Source organism: Enoplosus armatus, chromosome 20 (assembly GCF_043641665.1).
Source record: "Enoplosus armatus isolate fEnoArm2 chromosome 20, fEnoArm2.hap1, whole genome shotgun sequence".
Taxonomy (NCBI): domain Eukaryota; kingdom Metazoa; phylum Chordata; class Actinopteri; order Centrarchiformes; family Enoplosidae; genus Enoplosus; species Enoplosus armatus.
In genome coordinates, this window is record NC_092199.1 from 3676133 (window position 1) to 3699707 (window position 23575).

The 23575-nt window shown below is 41.0% G+C and overlaps 2 protein-coding genes across 2 annotated transcripts; both read right to left on the bottom strand.

Annotated features, from left to right (window-relative positions):
* Positions 1 to 14447: 14447 nt before the first annotated feature.
* On the bottom strand, positions 14448 to 15053 carry arl4d (ADP-ribosylation factor-like 4D). Its single transcript, XM_070926829.1, has one exon. It carries the CDS (start codon positions 15051 to 15053, stop codon positions 14448 to 14450), a length of 606 nt encoding a protein of 201 aa, XP_070782930.1.
* Positions 15054 to 17291: 2238 nt separating this feature from the next.
* On the bottom strand, positions 17292 to 22473 carry tmem106a (transmembrane protein 106A). The gene is made up of 8 exons (XM_070927368.1): positions 22413 to 22473; positions 20463 to 20656; positions 20118 to 20181; positions 19839 to 19992; positions 19040 to 19180; positions 18901 to 18944; positions 18639 to 18692; positions 17292 to 18038 (listed from the first exon to the last, which is right to left on the bottom strand). The coding sequence occupies exons 2-8, from the start codon at positions 20626 to 20628 to the stop codon at positions 17930 to 17932; spliced, it is 732 nt and encodes a 243-aa protein (XP_070783469.1). The 5' UTR covers positions 20629 to 20656; positions 22413 to 22473; the 3' UTR covers positions 17292 to 17929.
* Between the last annotated feature and the right edge of the window lie 1102 nt (positions 22474 to 23575).

Consider the following 23575-nt stretch of genomic DNA (forward strand, 5'->3'; position numbering starts at 1 on the left):
ACAAACTATGGTTGATCTTGTGTCGAGATGAATGTGAAATGTATTGCTGATGAGAATCCAGGCAGTCTGCCATGTTGTTCTGTTCTGCAGCTTTATAAATCGAAGGCGGGTTAGATGACTTGCAGGGATGGTGTGACGGATGAACGCACCCAAACATACGTTAAACACTTTTACATACAGAAATGCAGTTTTACTCAAACACCATTTCAAATGAAAGGACAAAACGTGAATAAATGAGAGAACAAAACACATTCAGATGCTTCTGAGGACATGAACGCTCACCGAAAGCTTAGATGAAAATGATGTGAATCAGATGCTATGACCTTCACAGTCACCTGATGTCAACCCTGCTGAACACCTACGACAGCCTTTTCTACCATCATCATCATCACCAATCTGTAGCATGTGATATCAAGTAAACATAATGTTATGAGGAGAAATGAAAGGATGAATTCATGCTTTTCTGGAAGAGTATAGTTTGGTTGTTTTTCGGGGGCCTTTTTCCTGAGGAAGAACATCAGCAGTTCACAGTTTAAAGTATCTAACGTCCGTGTTGTGATGTGAACGTAACGTAACATTGGGAGGAATTTGATTCGAACTTTGAAAAGTGGGCGAGTCACAACCGACGCACCGTGCTGTTGCTAGCTAGCTAATAAGATTGATTGATGGGTGGATGTCACGATATTATTGGTTGAAAATGGTTGGTTCAAACTTGTGGAAGCACACAGTCATATTTTGTTTTGCAGGAAGAAAACATGATTGGGTTTTTATGAAAGAATACAAAGAAATAGATTTTTTTTTGGCATATATTGTTAGATGGGTGCACAATATGACCGGGGATGTGATCTAAAAGGGTTAAAATGGAATTTTTCCTTTCATCTCGACTTTAACACTAAGTAAAGCCTCTTTACAAATCAATATCTGACTATATACGTGTAAAGTGGCACAGCTTGCTTATTTTCCATACTACATTCAATAACACCTGCAGAATATTAAACTCTGTCTTATAGATTTGACACATTTCCACCGGACCAAGCCGGATCTGAACATTATGGACTATAGTTTACATTATCTCATAACAGCACAATTACCTGTTTCGTTATTTTACTTTTCCTGTTAAAACATGCTTCTCGTGCACTCTCAGGCCCTTGCTAAGGTCCCTCTGTCCCACTGTATGTGTGTGTGTGTAACCTTGACAGGGTAAGCTAAGCTTCATTGAGTGCCTGCAAGCGCTGTGCTATCTTTAGCCTTTGTAGAAGCTTTTACCACTGGCCTCCTCCTCCTACTCTTCCCACTCTTCCTCCTCCTCCATTCCCCTCAGCCCACTCACTGTTGGCTGCACATGCAAACATGCACACTTATGCATGCTTGCACACAACCGAACCTCATACACACACACGCTACTGTAGCATACATATGCACACTTCATAACTGTTACTGGGCAGATTAGAGGAAGTAACCTACTTCTGGGATAAAAACATGAGCCCGATGTTTGTTTCTTGCTGCAGAGAGAAAGACTGACTCTTGTTCCCTGAGCGGCCCTGATTCCTGCCTGAAGGCGAGTTATAAGCCATGGGCCTCACAGGATACACTCTTGTATTCTTATTGGCCAAAAATGTATTAAAGTCAGTCAGTGGTACACTCACGGACTATAAACCATTAATAATTGAATTTGCTCCAAACCAAACCATACTAAGACCAATTATCATTAGTGTTTAATGGCCCAGTGCCTCTGCTTCTTACAGTACATTTATATTGCATATTATACACACGGGCTTTGTTATTAATGGTGTGAAATGCATTACTGGTTGTCTGATTGTTGATACCTACTTCAGCTTTTAATTAGCTGTTCACGCGCTGCTGTTGACTGTAATATTATTGCCAAATGTTTTGAGTATTTTCCAAGAAATAACGTCTGCTTTTACAGTAATTTGGGCAAAAACAAAAGTAGCTCCTTGTAGGGGATTAAATACAACAATACAGTTTTGTTTTTCTAATCAAACAATCCCAAAATAGCTTGGTCAATCAACTCGGTTAATCATGTTAAATGCTGCCATACTGAGGCTAAAGTGGGGACAGACAAACATCAGCTACAAACTGACCCAATCAGACTGGTTTGCACCGAAGGGTCAGTCCCCGTGACGCTGTGGTGTTTGTGAACATGCACAGCCTCTCTCTCGTGGTATGTTTACATTTGTTGGAAACTATTTCAAGGAGATTACAGGAATACAGACATAAAACTGACAAGAGGTCAGGTTAAGACTGCATGATGCGCACAGACTGTTTTTTGTCACGATGCTTCTTTCAAGTCCTGGTACAGAAGATGAACAAAAGGAGCAGTATAATGCAATAACAATGCAATATGCATGAAAGGAATGTTACCTCTTTAAACCTCATAATGTCAAATATTTGTTGAGAGTGTGTCAGTCTTCCCTCCCCAGTAACTGGAGTTACTCGCTTTCTTGCCAAGAGTTGATCAACGCCAGTATCATATTTGACCATTAAATATAAAGCTAAAGCCAGGAGACAGTTAGCTTAGCTTAGCATAAAGACTGGAGGCAAGGGGAGACATCGCGACATAACGCGTTAATTAGTGAGCTTTTAGCCACACTAGCTGTTTCACCCTGCTTCCAGTTCTTATGCTAAGCTAAGCTAGCGTCTTCTGTAGCTTCATATTTCGTGGACAAATGTGAAAGCAGTATCGATCTTCTCGTCTAACTCTGCAATAAAACAAATAAACTTGTTTTCTAAGATGTCATTCCTTTATGCAGATAGCCACTTTCTGTTAACTGTACGTGCCAACGACATCTAAATAAACCAGTAAACAATCTGCTCTCTTTTGTTGTATATAGTTTGTACCATCTTATGTGTTTTCTAGCTTGATCCTTGAATTGCTTATTATTTATTTAGTATACTCATACACCTGTGTCCTTGTGATTTAATTGGCCTACTGTGTATATGATGGGCTTGCTTTTCTGTAACTAACGTGTATGAATGGGCTACATGCCGCAGTTACACACGCTTGTTGCAAAATTCACCAAAACTGTCAGTCATTTTTGTTGTTGTCTGTCTTGCTTTCTTAATACTGTCCTCTCAAAATGGTGTATCAAGTGTTCAACAAACATTTTGAGGCAGTATATTGTGTTGCTTTTGTACAATATCTTACACTGTCTGACAAAATAGAGATAATTCATATGTAATAATAAAAGAATAAAATATAATATCATATTTGTAGGCAACCTTTGAGATTCCGAGATATTTTGTCCTGGATGTGAATAAATGGAAGGTAATCATTTCAGTATTCAAACCTCTCTGTATTAGTCATCATACTGTACTTGTCATCAGCTGAACAAGTACATCTCTCCTTCCAGCGTGTGAAAATTACCTGGGAACTATTCATGCATTCTTAATATCCATTCAATCAGTGTGAGATTGCCTAATAATAGTCATTTTACACCACAGAATGAGAGTTATTGGTGTCAGCATGCACCTGTAATTGTATCCTCCCCCTCTCCTCCTCTCTCCCCCTGTTTCTGCATTGCAGTGTCTGAAGCTGTCAGGAGAGCATATGCACCGTGTGTCATTGCTGGCCTCTGCCTGTCATCTCTGCGTCTCTGTGCACAGACCACCAGGCAACCCACCGAGTAATACGATACACACTTCCTCTGTCCTCCCGCTTTCACCTTCTGAGCTGTTGTCCCATGACACTCGCTGAGCCGTGAGCTTCACACTGCAGCTGACAGCGATGAGAAAGTATTGCTTTTGCCGTGTCCTGCTTCTTTGCTTCTAGGAGCAGAACATTTTACGTGACACGGATTAAATATTTAAATATGCAGTAAAAAAAATTTAAAAAAAAGAGATATGGTTGGAAAATTTGCATTTATTCTGCTTCTTCTTGACAAATATTTATATATGTATTTTTCTGCTAACCCTCCTGCTGTTCTTCACCCAGCTGCTACCTTCTCGACCCCAGTATGTGTGCTGTAACATAGATAAAACACAGCTGGTGAATAATGAATGAAAAGGCGAATCGTGGCCTCCACTGCCTTTAGTAGAACTATATCCAAGTAAAAGCGAGTGCCACGCTGTAGTCTCAAATCCTCTGCATTTCCCTAAAAAATTGCAGTGTGTCCTTGACAGAATGACAGGGTATTTAGTCGCATTCAACTGATGCCTGAGGTGTTTTTTTTTTTACTGTCGCGCTCTCCAAGTTTCCATTCAGGTTTAATAAGTTCCTAATGAAAGAGGGCAGGCGGAAGCTGTTTGAGTCAATCTCCTCTGCACAGTTACAGATCATTGGATGCTCCATTTCGGGTGATTTAAATGTGTGCCATGGGACATATTCCAAAAAGCATTCACACACAATGGCTTTCCATTTACTTTCCTCCTTCTCCTCTCCTGTTATAGTAATGGAAGCAGGGGTGTCTCAGGCAACAGACAAAAGAAAAGCACAATGGTTGTGCCCCCCTCCCCGCTCCTCTCCTAGGAAATGGCATTATGATTTCAAGTGTGCACCCGGGTGTCATTGTAAGATAAATAAAGCTGCACACTCAATCGAGTAAGACAAAAACTGCTGAGGCCAATTGCATGCATTTCACCACATTGCAACATGTGAAAAAATAATGAGGGAAATGAAGGACATTGCAATTCTTTTTCTGTTCTTTCATCAAAAACGGGCAGCGGAAACTGGTAAGGAAAGATAGAAAAATGTGGAAATTGGTGCTGATGAGTTGTCAGGATCTACAGGACAATATATTCTGTCTTTTGCTTATTTACTGTGTTGCTTACTTGACGTGAAGTAGACTAACAGTTCGATTTCAGCTAGAGACCTTTGTTGATGTCATGTTCCTTCCTCGCTCCTCATCTTCTTCTGCTGTTAGATAAAGGCAAAGTGCTGGAAAAGAAATGGGCTACAATGTGAAATTCTGCGGTTCACTAGTAAACATCCTTACAGACATTCACCCAAGAAAGTCATCACAAAAACTGACTTATTGACAAAGTTTAATGAGGATCCTGCAGTGAGAACTATAAAAAATGTGATTATATATAAGAGCACAACAATGTAATGTTGAAAATAGGACTGCAACTAGCGATTACTTTCATTATGAAAGTTGACTTTTGTAATTGATCTATTCTTTAGTCATGTTGTCAGAATGTAAGAAAATAGTGGAAAATGTAAATAACAGTCCAAAACACAAATATATTTAATTTAGAATAAAACCAGAGAAAGTTTGGCATCAGTCACTTGTCAAAATAATTAAATTATCTGTTGATCGATAAACTAATCGACTGTTAAAATTGCTTCAGCGCTATTAAAATGGCAAAACATACGCGATGATACGAATGCCATCATCATCATTGATCCTTCTTTCATTGTTTGACCTGAATTCTGCTTTGTTTTGGCCCTCGTTGACAAAACAGTCCAACACACTGTGGTTAGCACACTCATACTGGCTTTTGCGAGCTGAAACATTTTCATCCAAAATACCACCCTGCCTTCATGTGCTCACACGCGAGCTGATGTGGAGATTTATGCTCGTCTGTGCGGCCAGAACAGTTTCCATGCTTAGCTGTTGGCTAGTGTTAGCAAGTGTGACGCTAGCAAGACGGGCAGACGTACCTACCTAATGCTATCAGAGGAGATGTTCGTATAGTTCGTATATAGAGGAGCATAAAGTGTTCCATCACTTACTCCTTCTCCTGCTTGACTCTTTCACACATAATTTCTTAATCATTTGGCGGGGCATGGGTGTGCACATGCAGGGTGTTACAGCACCATCCATTAGCTCGCCTGTCTAGACAGGACTTAAGGCTATTTGTGACCTGCTGCTCTCATTCCGCTGGTGATTCCTGGCAACGCTCCCAGCTGCAGGTCTGTCTAACAGGATTAAAGCAACACCGGAGGATGTCAGCTACGCACATGTGTGTGGGGGGGGGGGGGGGGGGGTCAGTAGACATGTGGTTAAACAAACGGCTACAATGCCCTTGATGCTTGATGTACAGCGATGTTACATAAGGTGGATGGCTGAATGAGGTCTCCAGGTGTTATTCTCAATGCACAGGAGAAACAGTGTAATGACAAAAGTGTTCAGTTCTGCATCCTGTCAATCTCGGTCCTTATAAGATAAGATATAAATATATGTAATCATATAGGTAAGAAAGAGAGAATTGAAGGAAAAGTTTGACTTTTTCGCTTTCCTGCCAAGAGTTAGATGAGAAGATTGATACCACCCTCAATTTTGTATGATAAATATGAAGCTGGAGCCAGGAGACGCTTAGCTTAGCTTAGCATGAAGACAGGAAACAGTGAGAAAGAGCTAGCCTGACTCTCAGGAACAGCGCTGGGCAGTGAGGTGATTTTGGTGCGTGGTAAATGTTCTGTTCAATATATCCACGCCAGGCGCAATGCATTGACAATAATGAGAAAGTCACTGCACCCCGCCAAGAAATAGTCACAGCACATTAACCTCATGTATAACCACACTTAGGTTTTTGTGTGGTCACACGTGAGCTGAGAAAACCTGAGCTATAACATGAGCTCAGAAGTGCTGGAAGGAGGATTTTGTTACCTTTGGACAGAGCCAGGCTAGCTGTTTCACTGTCTTTATGCTAAGCTAAGCTAACCATCCCCTGGCTATAGCTTCATATTCAGCAGACAAATATGAGAACGGTCTCAATCTCCTCATCTAACTCTTGGCAAGAGAATGAATAAGCGTAATTCTCAAAATGTCGAACCACTCCTGTAGCTTGGTCCTACAGTGTTACATAACAACGGTGGATGATGCAGAAGATTTCTGTAAAGTCATATCTTGGTATTTCTTGATCATTTCCATTCTCATTCAGAATAAAGTGGTATACATAATTACTTTGGTATGTAAGGGAGCTGAAATGGCTAAAAATAAGGATGAGATGATTATAATCATTTTAGCATTTTAGAGAGTTTTGTCCTGCAACATTGTTTTAGTCCTCTTTTGTTAATCATCTACTTTAGGAGCTCCAGGAATATACCGTACAAACTAGGGCGCCGCCCCTCAAACAAGCTGACAAAGTGCAGATCAGGCCAAAACATGAGCAAATGGAAACTGGATGATTTTACGGCCAGCTGCTCTTTGAGCATTAGAAACTAATCTGAATCCAGGTTGATGTAGATTCGAGTGAATGACCACATCTCCTCTTGGGAATGAGCTCACTGTTGTCAAATCAGCACTTTTGGTTGGGTTGTCCCGTGTCGTCATGGCCACTGGAGGACTTGGATTTTACTGCTGACCCTCAATAAAAACCTCCACAGCACGGTCTTGATCCTGAAGTACCCTGGTCTGGAGCGGTGGCCTGACATTCAGGCCAACTTCAGACTCTCAAACAGTGAAATCTTTGATAAAATAACATACAAAAGGAATTCTGAGTGGCTTGTGAAAGACCGGGGCATGGCTGGGATAAACAAAAAGGCTACTATGGGTGCCTCATTTGGGAGACCAAGCTCCAAATACCAGATCTGATCCGCATGGGTTCCCCTTCACAACCTTGGTCAAGATTCCTGGGTTCTTCTCCACAATACAGTTTTCAGTCCATTGTACACATATAATGAGAGTTACTAGCATTCATAACTGAGATATATAACTGACTGAGTGAGTTTGACAAGTTGGACAAACATCAATTTATCAGAAACAAGATTAATAATTAGTAATATGCATTATTTGGCGTTCTGCATCACAGTTCAAGAGACTTTAAATCAATATACCTTGTTTTTTAATCTAAAACTTGATCATGCCCCCTCAGCTGTTTATATTTGTACAGTTTCATTAAGGAATCTGGTGTTTTGTGGTTTATTCCTGAAGGGAGGTCTTTTCTCCCAGTCCCAAATTTCAGATAAATCTGCAAGTACAGTAGTTCCATAAAAAAAATAGTTTTGAGGAAATATGTCTGACACGTTTTACTGAACAACACTCTGTCCTCTTTTGTCTGAAGGAAAATAATTAAGAGAAGAAAGAAAGAGAAACAGCAGAGAGGGGGAAGAAACAGATACGCATGACCAACCACTCTTTGACGAGGATCATTGCAGAGACGAAAACCTCAGTCCAGGACGATTTGTTTTGCCATGAGCTCCACATCTCACGTGCAGCCTCACTCCCACGTGCTCTTCCTATCTGTACAAGGCTGAACAAAAGCCCAACACCGGCCATAACAGCTGGTCCTCGGTCCTGCATCCTGGGGAGAGCCAGAGCACGGGGGTCCCACTCTTGATTGAGCCCTGATCTGTATCTGCCAGGCAGGACGCAGTGTCAACAAAAGCCACGTGGGGAGAGACAGTTCGACCTCGAAGATAGAGTGTTTGCAGGGGATTGACTCGTCTTTGCTTCAGAGACATTGTCTTTGCTTCAAGATATTGTCCTTAAATTAGTTTGGTGAGACGTCAGCTGTGTCCGAAATCACTCCCTCATTCACTCATTCGCTATTTCCTACATAATAAACATCATTCAAGTACTTTCTTTAAGTACTTGAGTATTTGCATTTGATACGTCTACTCCATCTACATTGCAGAGGGAAACATTGTGCTTCTTACTACATTGATTTGACATCTGCAGTTACTTTGCAGATTAAGATTTTACAGCCAAAACGCATGATTGAATTATAAACTATGCATTGTTATAGATTAAACTGCCCAACAGTATATCACTTTATTAAAATGAGCTTAAACGTGGTCAGATACAACATGTAAGTACTGCTTAAAGGTTAATGGTCAGTATTAATAATCAAATAATATAATACATAGTAATATAACACTGACAGGGGCAATTCTGCAGTACTTTTGCTAATAATATGTCTGTAATTTTACTAATTATGAATGCAGAATCTTTAATAGTAATGCAGTATTTTTCCATTGTACTGCAGTATTACTGGTTTTACTTAAGTGAAAGATCTGAATCTGAATCTGAACTTCTTCCACCTCTGCTCTGTGCTGGGTAAAATGAATCACTGACATGTGCAGTGTTGCATAACTTGCATATCTAGCAAAAGTGAAGCACTGTATTGTAGGAATTTGTTAAGACACTACATGGTGCATACATTTTACACTTTCAGACAATGAAATAATATGCAAAGGAGTAAATATGCTGCGGTGCACTCAATTACTGTGATTGATTACTATGCAAAGGTTGTTTGTTAAAAAGTAAAGTAACAAAATAATGTTGTTTTGTTTAAAATGAAGGTAACAGATGTAAAAGGTCACTTAAACCTGCAATAACTGATTTATTTGGCCACTTGGAGTACATTATATTGACAAATCATCACCTTTTAACTTGATATGACAAACAGCTATTTACACAACAATGTTATGGAGCAACATTATCATTCATTTGGAGTTTCTGATGAATGTAAGTCCATTATTCACTCTACTTTTAGCTCTGTTTTTGGTCTCTACCAACTCCTGAGGGAAATATCTGACACCACTGTGTTCACCATCATAAAAATATCTATTATAGCCACTTAAATGTATTCTTTATTCGTAGTCGGCTCTGACCGCTCAGTGCCTGCTGTTGCTACGAGTTGCAGTTGTGACATTTAACAATGGCAATTATTCATGTCTGACTCTATCACATTAAATCAAGCCACATAATTCCCAAGTCAGCAGATTCCCAGATCCGCCCACTGCCAGGGTGACACAAATAAACAGCTCTGCTCTTGATACAGCACCTCGCAGCATGGATGTTCCCCAGTAATCTGGGTTGCGGCTCAGAGGACAGTCTGCTTTTAAACAGCGGTAGTAGACTGGGATTAACAAGAGCTGGTGTTCAGTGGCCACTGCTCATGTACACCCCGCTAGCTGGCATGTGCCAGATGGGTTTCTTGGTAATCCTAGTGTGGGATCAGGGGTGGACCCAGGGTGGCAGTGTGGGTGCACTGAATGGATTAATCACTGCCAAATTAAGACAAAGACAAAAATACATCATGAAACTGTAACAGCTGTGAGATTTGCCAGATGTTTAAAAATGACACCATAATGCATCACTTCATGAGAAGAGGTTGTTCTTGAAAAGTGATTTAGGTTCGACCCTTTGAGAGTCTGTGTGGAAGCATGAAATCATTATGAAGTCATATTTATATCCCCCCCCCCCCTGCAGTTGAACAAGTTAGAGAAAAGTTTGGCCATGAAATTTAAATCACAGTAAATATGTGGCCCATAATTTCCTCATGGCTCCCACAAGCAATGAATCATCCTTTCCTCTCGAGTCTGCAGGGAAACAAGTGTATTTATGAAAGTGAATAAATGCTCCCTGACCCCTGATGTGACACCCTTTATTCACAAATAAAATCAAAATGATGACCGTCTTTTAGCTGATGGCAAAGGATGAATAAAGCAGATGATTTTATCCATATGTTTTGGTGCAGGGTCACCTCAGAGGTAAAGGCGATTTGATATAAAGACTCAGACCCCACCCACTGTGACATTGTCTTTTTTTTTCACAGCTTAGAAATACAGCCTTGCTGTTTGTTCTTTCTTCACTTATAGCCCCGAGGGTGAAAGACTGCACTATGTCGTAAAGTCAAGCTTCAGTTTCCCTCGCAATCCCTTCCCATCCATTCAATCCTGCTGGCTCGCCTCTAAATGAAGGCCAAGTGGCAGCTTTACGACCTTTCAGGAATAAAAGCTAAAGCAACTAATCCAACCCTCCCACACACATTGTCCCTTTTGAACTGTCAGTAGACCTTCCCTCTGCAGCGTGTCAGGCGCTAACAACAAACTCTCCCCTGCAAGACCACCCCCCCACCTCCATCCACAGCAATGTCAACAAGGCCCACTTCCTAGAAAGACCCTGTTGGTGTGAAATTTGAGATATTTTCATAGAGACTGACACCAATATCAACAAATACAGGTCAAAGGGGAGTGAAAGAGCAAACAAAACTGAGGTTGTCAACAACTTTAAAACTGCAGAAGATTAAAGACGGACAGAGGGAGGGAGATAAAGACAAAGGGACAGACAGTGTGAGGCGGTGATCTCAGGATTCCAGTATTGATCTGAGCTTCTTTTTCTAATCTCCACTGCCCGCTCAGTAACCTCAGCTGGATTGGACATCCAGCCACAAAAAGCAATTTGACCCCCACCGCTGCCCTCACAGGTCACCCTTTAGTGACTGCTGACTTCAGGTTGCCATGGTGACAGAAAATTATGTCTAGGCCCTGTTGGACGCGTTAAGAGGCTTGGATTTGTGCCCAGCGCCCTATTGCTTTTCATCATGGGGTCCATAAAGAGACTGCAGCAGAGAAGTATTATATGCTCTATTGTTATTTATCTGGATATTCTGTAACTTTTGACTTTGCGGTCATTGTATTATGTTTTTGAGGGGGACTGTTCACGTCGGTCGACTCAGTTGAAAGTCGTGTTTTTGTGTTCCTGTTCTTAGCTACGCTAGCGGCGGGGCTCTATAAATGCCAATGTGGATGAGTCGGTTCAGTCGGCCCACCACTTTGTTCCAGATTGAGATATCTCCACAGCTGCTGGACGGATTGCCATGAAATTTTATATATACATTCAAGGTTCCCAGAGCACGGATCCTAATGAATTTGGTGATCGCCTGACTTTTGGATATTGGTGCAGGCGCTCATGTTCCCCTCAGGATGAATTGTAACAACTTTAGTGACCGTTTGACTCGTCCTCCTCCATCATCAGGTCAAATTTATAATTTATAATATACATTTATAATAACATCGTACCTGCGAAACATCGGTATGTTAGCATTGACATTGTTAGCATGTTAGTTTACTTAGCATTTAGCTCAAAGCTGAAGCATCACAGAGCCGCAAACATGGCTGTACCCTTATTGTCTTGTCTTTTTACAACTGGTGTCCCCTTGCAGTCATTGCATTATGTTTTTTGAGGAGACCAGGAAGCAACATAAGGGGTTTTTGTGTCCCTGGGTTGACTGAAGCTCAGTGGTAAGCCTGTCTTTGATTTATGTCACAAAATTCCAGGGACACACCTAACTACGTGCGATTCCCCCGTCTAATCCCTGACACACAATCCCAGAGGCTTCCCTCTTTCGTGTGCTCCTTGTCAGACACCGTTATGCCTGAAAGCGAAAAGAGGCAAGACAGAGGCACAGAGGGAAACATGGAGACTGCACAGAGTGTGACAGAAACATGCAAAAGAAAAAAAAGCAAAGTGCAGAGTGCAAAAAAAGGACAATACACATGCAGCTCGCTCAGCCCCCCCACCCCCCAAATCAGCAAGTCAATCAAGTGTGCAGTATCCTGTCAGCACAACAGCACCTTTCCTTGGTGTCTTTTACATCTTTAACTCTGGGCAGAGAATCTCAGTTGCAGAATGTTTGTGTGTTTTTTCGCTGGCTGATCGGTGCCTCCTCATGCCCACAGTGTGTCTCAGCTGTTGAAAAAAAAAAGAACCTGCATCATGATGCTAATTTATTCAGAGACCAGCTGCTGTGTCAAGATGATTCTTCAAAAGACATCCTTGAAAGTTTTAATGAGCTCACCGTTGTTAATAATGGGGACGGCGAGGTCACAGGAGTCACGATATGCGTGTGTGTGTGTGTGTGTGTGTGTGTGGGTGTGCAGGTCTCTTTTCATATCATATGCGAATAAATTTATGTCTGTTTTGACTTTCAGTATTTAAGAACACTCAGCAGGAGGTACGTGAGTAGGCAACAAGTCATTATCTCAAGACAAATACGCAGCAGGAGCCCACACACACACACACACACACACACACACACACACACACATATACTGACTGCACGGCATGCAGGTTAACAATGTGTTACCTGTAGATCAGACTTTGTTTTTGCATAATATCATATTTGAGTGGCAACTTAAGCAAGCGGATTAAAACCATGAATAGGTTTAATGGCTTCTGCTGGTCATGATATGATGCAGCAATAATAATCTTTACATTACAATCATGACACGTCAGAAATCTGATGTTCTGATGAGCTTAAGAACATAAGAAATGCAGATATGAACGGCCACAACGTGTATGTCCATACACAGAGACATATTCTCAAAGAGAGACTGTGAGATCGTGTTGAGTTTGTTTGCATTTAAAACCCCAGGCATCCTTTACTGTTATTCTAGCTGCATATATATATATATATATATATATATACAGTAATACTGTTTCTTTGAAAAACAGCTATTTCAGGACACCGCTTTGATCAGATTGTGGTTATCAAGATCATTAAACATTAAACACGACCACAAACTACTGTGATGACGAGTGGTGCCCCTTAATAAAGTGGTCTTGTTTTGGTTTGTAAGTCAGTGTATCAGACAGTAAAGCAGAGCGTCTGCTGGTGATGGTCTCAGGTGGTTCAATCCCACATGATCCCACAACAGGACTAAACCACCTCACCTCTGAACCACCTCACCACTAATTGATGCAATTACAGTGTCAGCAGCTGGCAGACTAGAAGGTGGGAATCAAAATAAGTGGATTGTTTGGCTTGCGTGGGGGAGGAGGAGAGGAGCCCCCCCCCTCCTCACCACCACCACCACAACATTTAGTATGGGGGAGGATCACAACTCCAGACGACACTAATATATTATCACCTTTTAGGCTGATTTGGGGAACTTGTGGAGCAACATCAGCATTCATTTGGAGTCGAGCTTCTGGCCACCTGAGAAGTTCAATCCTTTCAGCTCTCTGAGCTCAAATCTCACTCAGAAAACCATCACGGCGTTCCTTCATTCACTTCCAGTAACTACAAGGAAAGCAATGAATGTTCTGTACAGTGCTTCGATTTATTAAGTCTTCAGTGTTACAAAAATGTACAATTTGTATAAACATTATTGTTATAGTAACTAAAACCTCTGTGGCCATGAAGAGAATGCACTTAGTATTACTGTTCCATGGCAAAGAAATTTAATATCATTTGGTGCTCAACTCTGTTTCATTTCATATCATTTACAGAAGAAAAGCCCCTCTGTGTAACACAAACACCAAACTGTGGAATAAATATTTTGGGGAAGCATCCCTGGAACAAAAACAGCTATTTAGTGGGGCAGAATCTGTGCAAGCTTGTGTAGGATTATAATGACATTATTTCATTTATGTTATATTTTGCTTCACCACGTACCTGCCACACGGATTTAAATGCGCTCATATATTAGTCCTACAGTTAGCAGGCAAATGTCTTGTTAGAATTATTTAAAACAAGTGTAGAAAAGCACTTAGTGAAGACTAATTGCTATCAGCGTTCCTTTTGAATCTATAGCTTAAGCTTTCGAAGGGCAGCTGCACGATTGCAGAACAAAGGACGTGTCAATACTGCTTCTGTTATTATGAGCAAATCCATTTCTCCTGACCCCGAGGCCACATGTAGCTGTTGTTTTGTTGGCACAAATCACTCTCCCATTAAAAAGGACCATTCAGCTTGGAAGTGTCTCAACGGTGGATAAATCTCCTACGGTAATGTCCACAGTGGGAGCCGAGAGTTCATCTCTTTCTGTTCCTGTTGTGCTTCACCATCTTCTTCCTCTTCAGGATCATCTCGTAAAGTTTCTCCAGGCCCGGCTGGAGTCCCTGACCGTCCACAGCACTGCAGCTTTGCACGTGATGCAGCGTGTACATGCTCAGTTCATGCACAGAGAGCAGCTTCTCCACCTCGCTGACGGACAAGGCTGAATCCAGGTCCTGTTTGTTGGCCAGGATGAGCACAGGGACCCCCTGGTTCTCTGAGGTGCGGGTGATCTTGTGGAGCTCCACTTTGGCCTCCTCCATCCGCTCGAGCTCAGTGGAGTCCACCACAAACACCATCCCGTCTGTCCGCCGGGTGTAAGACTTCCACAGCGGTCGCAGCTTCTCCTGGCCGCCCACATCCCACACCTGGAAGTTTATGGTCCGAGACGCCCCCACAGCCACCTTGATCTTCTCCGTGTTGAAGCCCTTGGTGGGGATCGTTTTCACAAACTCCTTCAGCTTGAGCCTGTAGAGCAGAGAGGTTTTGCCGGCCGAGTCAAGGCCGATAACCACCACGTGCAGAGACTGGAAGTTTGGCAGGAACGACGTGTTTGGAGCAATATCAGTCAGCTGGTTCCCCATGACTGCAGCCAGCAATTCACACCTACTTAGGTGAGGTGACAAGATTCCTGATTTAATCCTCTTTCAGTAGATTGGCATTTGCTCCCTGTCCTCAGAGGTCGATGGGATCAGATGGTGTTGGAGACCTTATCAAAACACACACACACACACACACACACACACACTCAGTTAACATTTAATGAGAAGACAATGCTGAAGGAATTGTGTTTGCAATCCAAGTGCTGTTTCACAGTCACCTGAAGAATACGGGAGGCGTTTACAATAGATAGTGGTGATTATCAGTGGAAGCACCTTTCAAAGTGCTTGATGTAATTTCAGCCTATCAACATGTTACTTCCTGTTGAGTACACAGCTTTATTACTTTACCGTAAGCCAAATGTCCCACAGTTGATTGAATCCACATACTTGAACAGCTTCTCTTCTGCTTACATAAAACAATAACTGTCTTGGGTTTTCAGTGCCACATTACGGAGCCAAACAACAGTTAATTGGGTGGCTGAGGTTATCTGGAGCCTAATCCTCTTAAGACTGCTAAACCTGAAAGGCTTTTCTTGGGGCAGATTGATTTCAATGCAGTGGATGGATGATATGTATTCACTGCCTACTGTCTATGAGGACTGCTGCAGCAGCACTAATCCGGTTGTTGTTGACATCCTGATACCCATCAAACAGCTGCCTTCTGCAGAATACAGACATTACAGGACGATATTTATCATTCACTCATGATTCTGATGCTGCATATTATGAGAGGATCATTCAGCGGTTATTGTTTAGAGGCAACATGCACAGTCACGTTTGTGAATCCCTGTTTTTATTACTTGAATGCATCTGAAATAATTTTGTTGGGAATCAGCCACCTCAGTTTTCTTCCTTCCTCTATCTCCTCCATCTAGTTTGTACTGTATGTTATCACCATGATGTTTCAAGTGTGCAAAGACGTGTGTAAATGCATTAAACAACTTATCTAATATCCTACCGAGATCCTCTAAGGTTCACTTTAAGGGACCAACTGTGACCAGACAAAATGAGAGCGACTAGTATAAAAACGCATGCAGTTTCCACACAAGCCTGTTAGAATGAAATCACCAACATGAGAAACCCTCCTCCTCCACGCACATTTCAAAAAAGACGCGTTCATACCTTTTTAAACGAGCGGTGAAAACATCATCCAGCAGCGAGAAACGCGTCCATAGCTGACTTGTACACAAGTGATGTTTGTCCCGGCGGTCACATCCGCTCCGGTTCTCTTCCAGCAGGACTGAGGAGCCCCGGAGAGGCTCGAGCGCACAGCACCTAAAGCCCGGCCGACGTCACGGCCACCTGGATGGATAGTCCACGCCCCCTGCCGGTGCAGCGGTGAACTGCACGCTCTGCGGCGGCGCATAAACAAACCATCTGCACCTAAGGGAAGTAAAAGTAGCAGTACCACAATATACTCAAAGTATCAGGAGTAAAAGTACTCATTATGCAAAATGGCTCCAAGTGTTACATTTCTTATATTTCTGTTTTGAATTGTATTCCTGATTCATTACTGCATGAGCAGCATCTGAGTGTTGACAAGGTAGAGCACATTTTAACAGATCATCATCTTGAAGACTAGGAGTAGTCTTGCTCCAGAGTATATTAGCAAGCTGCGACTGCCTGATACCTCTAGCTCGAGACTTCGGGTCCTCTGATCGAGACCCCGTTCAAGACTGAAAACGTGTGCATTCTCAGTCCTGGTCCCAGACTGTGGAACAGTGTCCTCCTGGGAGTCAGCTCAACAAACTCTGTTGGGTGTTTTAAACCACAGCTGAAGATCTTTTTTTCTGTGTTTTTATGCTTGAGTCATGTGCTCTATTTTTGATTTGTGATGCCTCTAACTGTTCCTGTATTTATTGTGACATATCTCCTGTTTTAATGTTTTTGTTGGGAAGACCGTCATGAAATTTGGCTCAATTAACACCAGTTCTGTAGCTTACACTTGATGCCACAGCTCGTGCACATTTTCAGCGTAACAAAGCGTTGGCTCCACCCTGTGTTCACCCTCAAGAACTTCAAGAGCCGGACCAAAATATGGGTCTTGTTGTAGATTATTTTGTTTTTATATACTTTGGCATTATATGGACTATGCATCTGTTCAGAGGTGACAGTAAAATTATTATTCAGAAGGTCATTTTAAGTATGTTCAACTCTGGTATCTACACTTTGCAATCTGCCCACACACATTCTTCTGCGCTGGATAATCCTAAAAAAAGACAACATTTATGGACCATTTATGCAGTGGAAAGTAGTTCACAGCAAGGTCAGTGGATTATTAGTTATGGGATAACTTTTGCTGGAAACACATGCTAAGGTAAGTGAGAAAATAAAAGTATGTCGAGTGTGTGTGACTTTCTCCATACATTTCTCCATAAAAGGCTCCTTGTTGGGAATTGCAGCGACTATTAATTCAGCAGAACCTTAAATGTAAGGAAATGCCACAGTTTAATGAAGTGCAAATGACAAAAGACAAGATTATCAGAGATTAACATCCTCTTTACACAATATGTGGCATCCTGACAAAAAAAAAAGCTGTGAAATGAGTTACTTTTTTAAGAAATGTACATGTCTTCAAATAAAAATAAAGTTCTCCCATTTTGCATTTAAGAAATTGTGCTTGTTCGTAAAACAGATTTACAGGCGGATCTCAAACTAGAAGAAAAATATTCAAGCTAAGATAGATGTAGTGATTGATTAAAGTCTTGAGGTATGCTAAAACAACATACAGAATAAGATAAGATGCATTTTTCACAGTAGTTATCATTCACATCCCATACAGAAGAGATAAGGGTGCAATGCAGCCAGAATATTCATTATTTCACACTCCCACTTCGGTGCTTCTCATTTTGCTTTCGTCATCTCACAGGATGTGGGATCGTTGAATTGGAGCCACAGTCAATATACTCGAAGGTGTCCAGAGACAGCTGCTCCGTGTGAGAGAGATAAGAAATATTCATTGTCATTCTGGGGAGAAAGAAGAAAAAACATAATTAGAGGCAGTTGGAGCCAACATGTTTTCATAATGTTTCAATACATATCTTTAAATGGATCAAATCACTGTGTGTAATGGAGTGTTTTAGTGTGTTTTAGCTTTGCTTTGGTTTCTCTGACCTGCAGGCTTTCGGCCGCAACATGCAGCTACTTTCAGCAAGGAGAAGGTCATATACACCCACTGTAAGCTAAGTAACTAAACATAATGTTAGCATTTAGCAGCTAAATAGTTAGTGGAGACCAAAACAGAGCTAAAAGGAGACAACTTAATAAGGTAATAATATGTCAGTGTTGTGTTTTCAGCTTGTCCTGAATGAATGCAGTTTCAGATTTATCATAGATTTATCGTAAGAACAAAGTTCAACTGTTGTTTAAACCTGACGACAAGAAATGCAATGTTGTCACAAGTAATATAAAAATATAACAAAATTAGACTGTGACCCTCTTTTGAGATGACCTATTTTGCAGTTGTGGCTGCGCTGCACAAAGTGATGCCTTTAACACCCTGTGGGTTCCAGATCTGCTAAAGCGGCGTCCTGTTCTGTTGATTTTCAGGTTGAGATTGACACTTACTGCAGCTCCAGAAATAACGTGTGAATCTTGATGGAGCTCGACTTGCAGTAAGAGCTGAAAGAGATAAAGCCGTTGAATTCTGACATGTATTATCACAGCATTATATCATTTTTCATCATACTATATCAGCACCTAGAGCTACATGTTTTGTATGAAAGGTGCTATTCAAATAAAGCTCATTATTATTATTATTATTATTTTCATACAATATTTCTGTTAGAAATTACAAAGTGCAGAAAATGAAGGTCTATTTTAAACTTACTTTAAGCCTTTATCGATGATAGGCAGGTCAATTTTAATGGTGTACTGCAAAAGTTCAAAAAAGAAGTGTAAGAAATTCATTGCATGACAAAATATATCAACATTATTTTGGGATGTGAATGTTTCTGTGTGAATCTCACCGATTTCTGTGAGCGGGACTGGATGGCGGTCATATTGAATATCTTGGTCTTGCCCACGACTGCGTCAGAGACCAGACCCTGAACGTTAAACTCCACAATCTGAACTGGGGTAAAGTTCTCGTTGGTGATGTTGATGAGATTCTAGGAGAGGAAGCACACAGCTGGTCAGGTGCAACCAACTCACCTTTCTGTCATTAAAAGGTCTCAAAGGGAACTTTGTCCTCCGTATAACTACACCAGCTATCTCCAGTCTGTCAAGTGAACGCAATTCAGACGGCTCCTTGTGGACGGTGTTTGACACACAGAACCAAAGCTGCATTAAGCTACAGTACTGCAGACAGATGGAGCCAACTTCCTGATGAGCTTAAACTTTAGACATTTTCACATCTAATTTAAAACTCATGTTCTCCTGTGCATTTGATTATTTTCTCTACTGCATTTTCATTTCCATTATCAAATACAGGGCAACCTAATGCACTGTAACTGCATTGAAACTGCATTTTCTTGTCTATGTTCTTTTGTGATTTTATTTTACTCTTCATTGTGTTTTTAAATGTTGTTTTAATGCATTTCTTTTCCTCAAAGGAATAGTTTGACATGTGCCGAGAGCTTGGTGAAAAGACTCTGTACACTAATTTAGCTGGAGCTGGCAGTCGATTAGCTTAGCTTAGCATTGAGTCTAGAAACAGGGAGTTCAACCAAAAAAAAAAGACTGGACAGACCCTGAAAGAAGAGGTGAAGAAGAGGTGGCACAGATTTACACGTAACTGGCTGCACTCTTTGTGTTCCTATGACTTACCGTGACCTCCATTTCAACTGTGTCGGGGGTGAAGTAGACCATGACTGACAGCACGGACACAGGCGTGAGGGTGACGCTCCGGGGGAAGACGAAGAAGAGGATCAGACAGCAGAGAAGGAGACACACAGCCATGGAGACGCACACGTACAGCTTCCTGAGAAGCAATACAAACATCTGTGTGCTGATGCTGTTTATATCCAATTATATTTAAACAATACAAATACTAACATAACATTAACATTACTATCATTCACACACACACACATATATATCCCTTACGTGCGTCTGGGTTTCAGCCTCACATCATTACATGGTATTACAGCAACTAGCTGGTCTTCATGGCCTGTCAATACAAAAAAATACAGATCTCCTTCCAACTTTTATTTTTACCACAAAAATGATGTGAAAGTGAACAGTTGTGGCTAAACAGAGTCAGCTGCTCACACACACACACACACACACGTGTCTTTGGATTTGACTCCGTTCCCTTAGTTGTTTAATGTGAAACGAAACAGTTATTTGAGGATCTGAGCTTTGCTGCCTTTATTGAGGCACTGAAGTCGCTTAAAATACAGTCAGAAGCATGAAAGCGGACGGACAGATTTTTCATGGCAGAGAACTAACCTCTGGGAATTCGCCCGGTGCCACGACATGTGGGGCAGGTGTCTCCTGTCGGGTTTCCATTCATGGTGCCATATGGAGGGAAGTGCCTCAGTGTTTTCACCGTCTCTGCCCCGTTTGTCAGGTCAGGTCCCTCTGGGGCTTTGCTGTTTTTCCCTGGTGTAACCATGACACTTTATCGAAAGAACAAGTCCAAACTACAGAAGAAAAACAAGGGACCAAAATGGAAATCTCCACTTAAAACTCACACTCATCAAGTTCGCCTATGACTAACAGCCACATTACAGTGTGTAGACCCAGTGCAGCATTTCCAGCAGAGCATTGTGCAGTGACCTATAACGCCAGCCTTCCTCACAAACCTTTAAAGGGCCAATAAAAACCACATGTCAGGACGTGAGCAGAGTCCGCAGACTGGGTGTTACATTATGTTATGATTCATTTGCGACTTAGGAAAACCTCGTAACACTGTTAGTAGGATGATGACAGCTACATTTCACAAATAAAGGAAAGTAACGCAATAATCATCGCTTTTTGTGTAATCTTACAAAATGTTGCTTGAGTTTGAGTTTATTCATCGAAGCACTGAATCATTCTGCTTCCACAACCGCTTCTATGGCACAAACCTGAGCCACAGCTGTAATGAAATCTAAAAACTTGTACTACATTTTACTGCTACCTAGTAATAAATGTATTAAACACAGTGGAATCAGTCTATTTTCTATTTAATCACTATACTTGACATAAAAACAAAGAAATGCATGTTTTCCATTGTTTATTTTTTAACTATTCTTGCATGTATATGTGATTAAAAATACAGTATATACAGTATATGTAGGCTATAGTATAGACATTCGGATAAAAATAGCCTTATTTTGAAATTTGAACTCAACAGATGGATTCGGACTCCTTCCAGCTTTTCCAATGACGAAGCTAAACTGGGTTGTTTTGTTTGGTTATGCTGCTCCACAAACATACAGAAGGTCAAAATAAAAGTAAAAAGCCTGACATGCCTGATGATTTGTGCCATGTGCCATAGCATGACAAGCCAGGACAATATTTAAAGTAATGGGCTGTGCAAAGAGCAGGTTTATTAACCGACATAATTTAAAAAAAATGAATAATATAATTGAATTATAGATCGAATATGAGATCAAATTGAAATTACTTCAGAGTTTACAAACTACTGATGCAAACACATCTTCAACATGTCAAAGTTTGATCATTATTCTGCAGTGGTGGAATGCAACTAAGTACATTTACTCAAGTACTCATACAAGTACTCCATTGTATGCTACTTTATACTTGTACTCCACTACGAGTCAGAGGAACATATTGTACTTTTACTCCTCTACATTTACAAACAAAACATATAAATGATTTAATAAAACATGATTGTTGTTGATTAAACAACCTATAAGTATATAAAGTAGTTAAAATTACGATCAGTTAAATGCTACTTACACATGGATGGATCAGTAATAATAATCCAGTAATATAATGTATAATAGTAGGCTATAACACTCACAAGTTGTACTTTATGAGTACTTTTTAACATTTTAAACTTTTACTAAAGTGACATTTTCAATGCAGGACTTTTACTTGTAATGCAGTATTGATTTTTATATTGCAATACCGCTACTTTTACTTCTGTAAAGGATCTGAATACTTCCTCCACCTTCTTCTTCTGTGTATAAACCCTCACTTTGAAAGTACAGCAGGCTCTCGGTCACTTTGATTGGATGGTTACACTTTAATTTATATTAAAAACACGGACTGCCGTTAGACAACCTCAACGAAAGTTCAACTTTCAACTGCAGAGATCAAAATCCCTAAACTGTGAGACCACGTTACTCTAAATAGACTTAAAATACTTCCGTGTCTTTGAAGTTTAGAAACCTGGCTTGTTGTCTAAAACTTCCACAACTTCAGCTGATGAGAGAAACGAGCACCTACCTCTCAACCTCCAGAGGAGACTTCTCTGCTGCCTTCTGTATAACTGAAGATTTGCTGAACTACATTGAGACTGTCGACCTCAAGTCTCCACAAAAGCAAAACCGAGTGGGAGGTGCACTTCCTTCTTCTGTACACTGCAGGTTAGTTAAGGCTGCCCACAGAGGCAGATCACATGTTTACAGCTGCAACACACTAATGTGAAATAAACTGCAACTAATGTTAGAAGCATGACAGGAATCTTATTTATTATATCATGGCCGCATTAACCTGTTATGGGGCCAAGGGGGCCTCTAACCCTCTAACCCCCCCCCCCCCCCGTCACTTCCAAGTCCACAGCAGTCTGTACATGCAGATTTATTATTTGTCCAGACAGAAACCCACAGAGACCGCCCTCCCAAGAAAAAGCCCTGGTTCACGCCTGGGATGGCGCTTGAAGTGCAGTGAACTCGCTGATGTTCAGGTGTGTACAGTTATTCAGGTTTAGGCTAAAATTAGGCTAAAGGGAAGTTAAAGCACATAAGCTGATGTTTAAAAGGTAAGAAGTTACTTTTTGCAAATATACTTATTTGCATTTTTCATTTTTGCTGAGTGAGATGAGAAGATTGATAACACTCCTGTGTCTATGTGTCGAGTGTGACGCTAGCTTAGCTTAGCATAGCCTAGCATAAAGACTAGAAACAGGAGGAAAGTAGCTAGCCTGGCTCTCTCCAAAGATCCAAATATACACCTACCATCACTAAAGCTCACTAAAGTGATATGATGTGAGCTTTAGAGGTGTGTATTTTTCAGCTTCAGACAGAGACAGGCTAGCTGTGTTTTGCTAAGCTAAGCTAACCAGCTGCTGGTAGTAGCTTCACATTTACAGCACGGACATGAGAGAAGTATTGATCTTCGTATCAAATCAAATAATTCTGAATATTTCCAAAAAAGTACAACTTTGTTTAGTAATATGCACCATGTCAGTATAATATGAACTAAAAGACTTAATTTCTTAAAACAAGGTTTTGAGTCACAGCTCCTCTAAAGATGCTGTTTTAGTTGATTTTGTACTTTACTGTATCATTAAAATATGTTAAACCCAACCTCATTCAGTCAAAACTGCAGTATAAGCTGTACTCTGACCTACGAAACGTCTGCACTTTTTACACCATCTAGTTAACCTG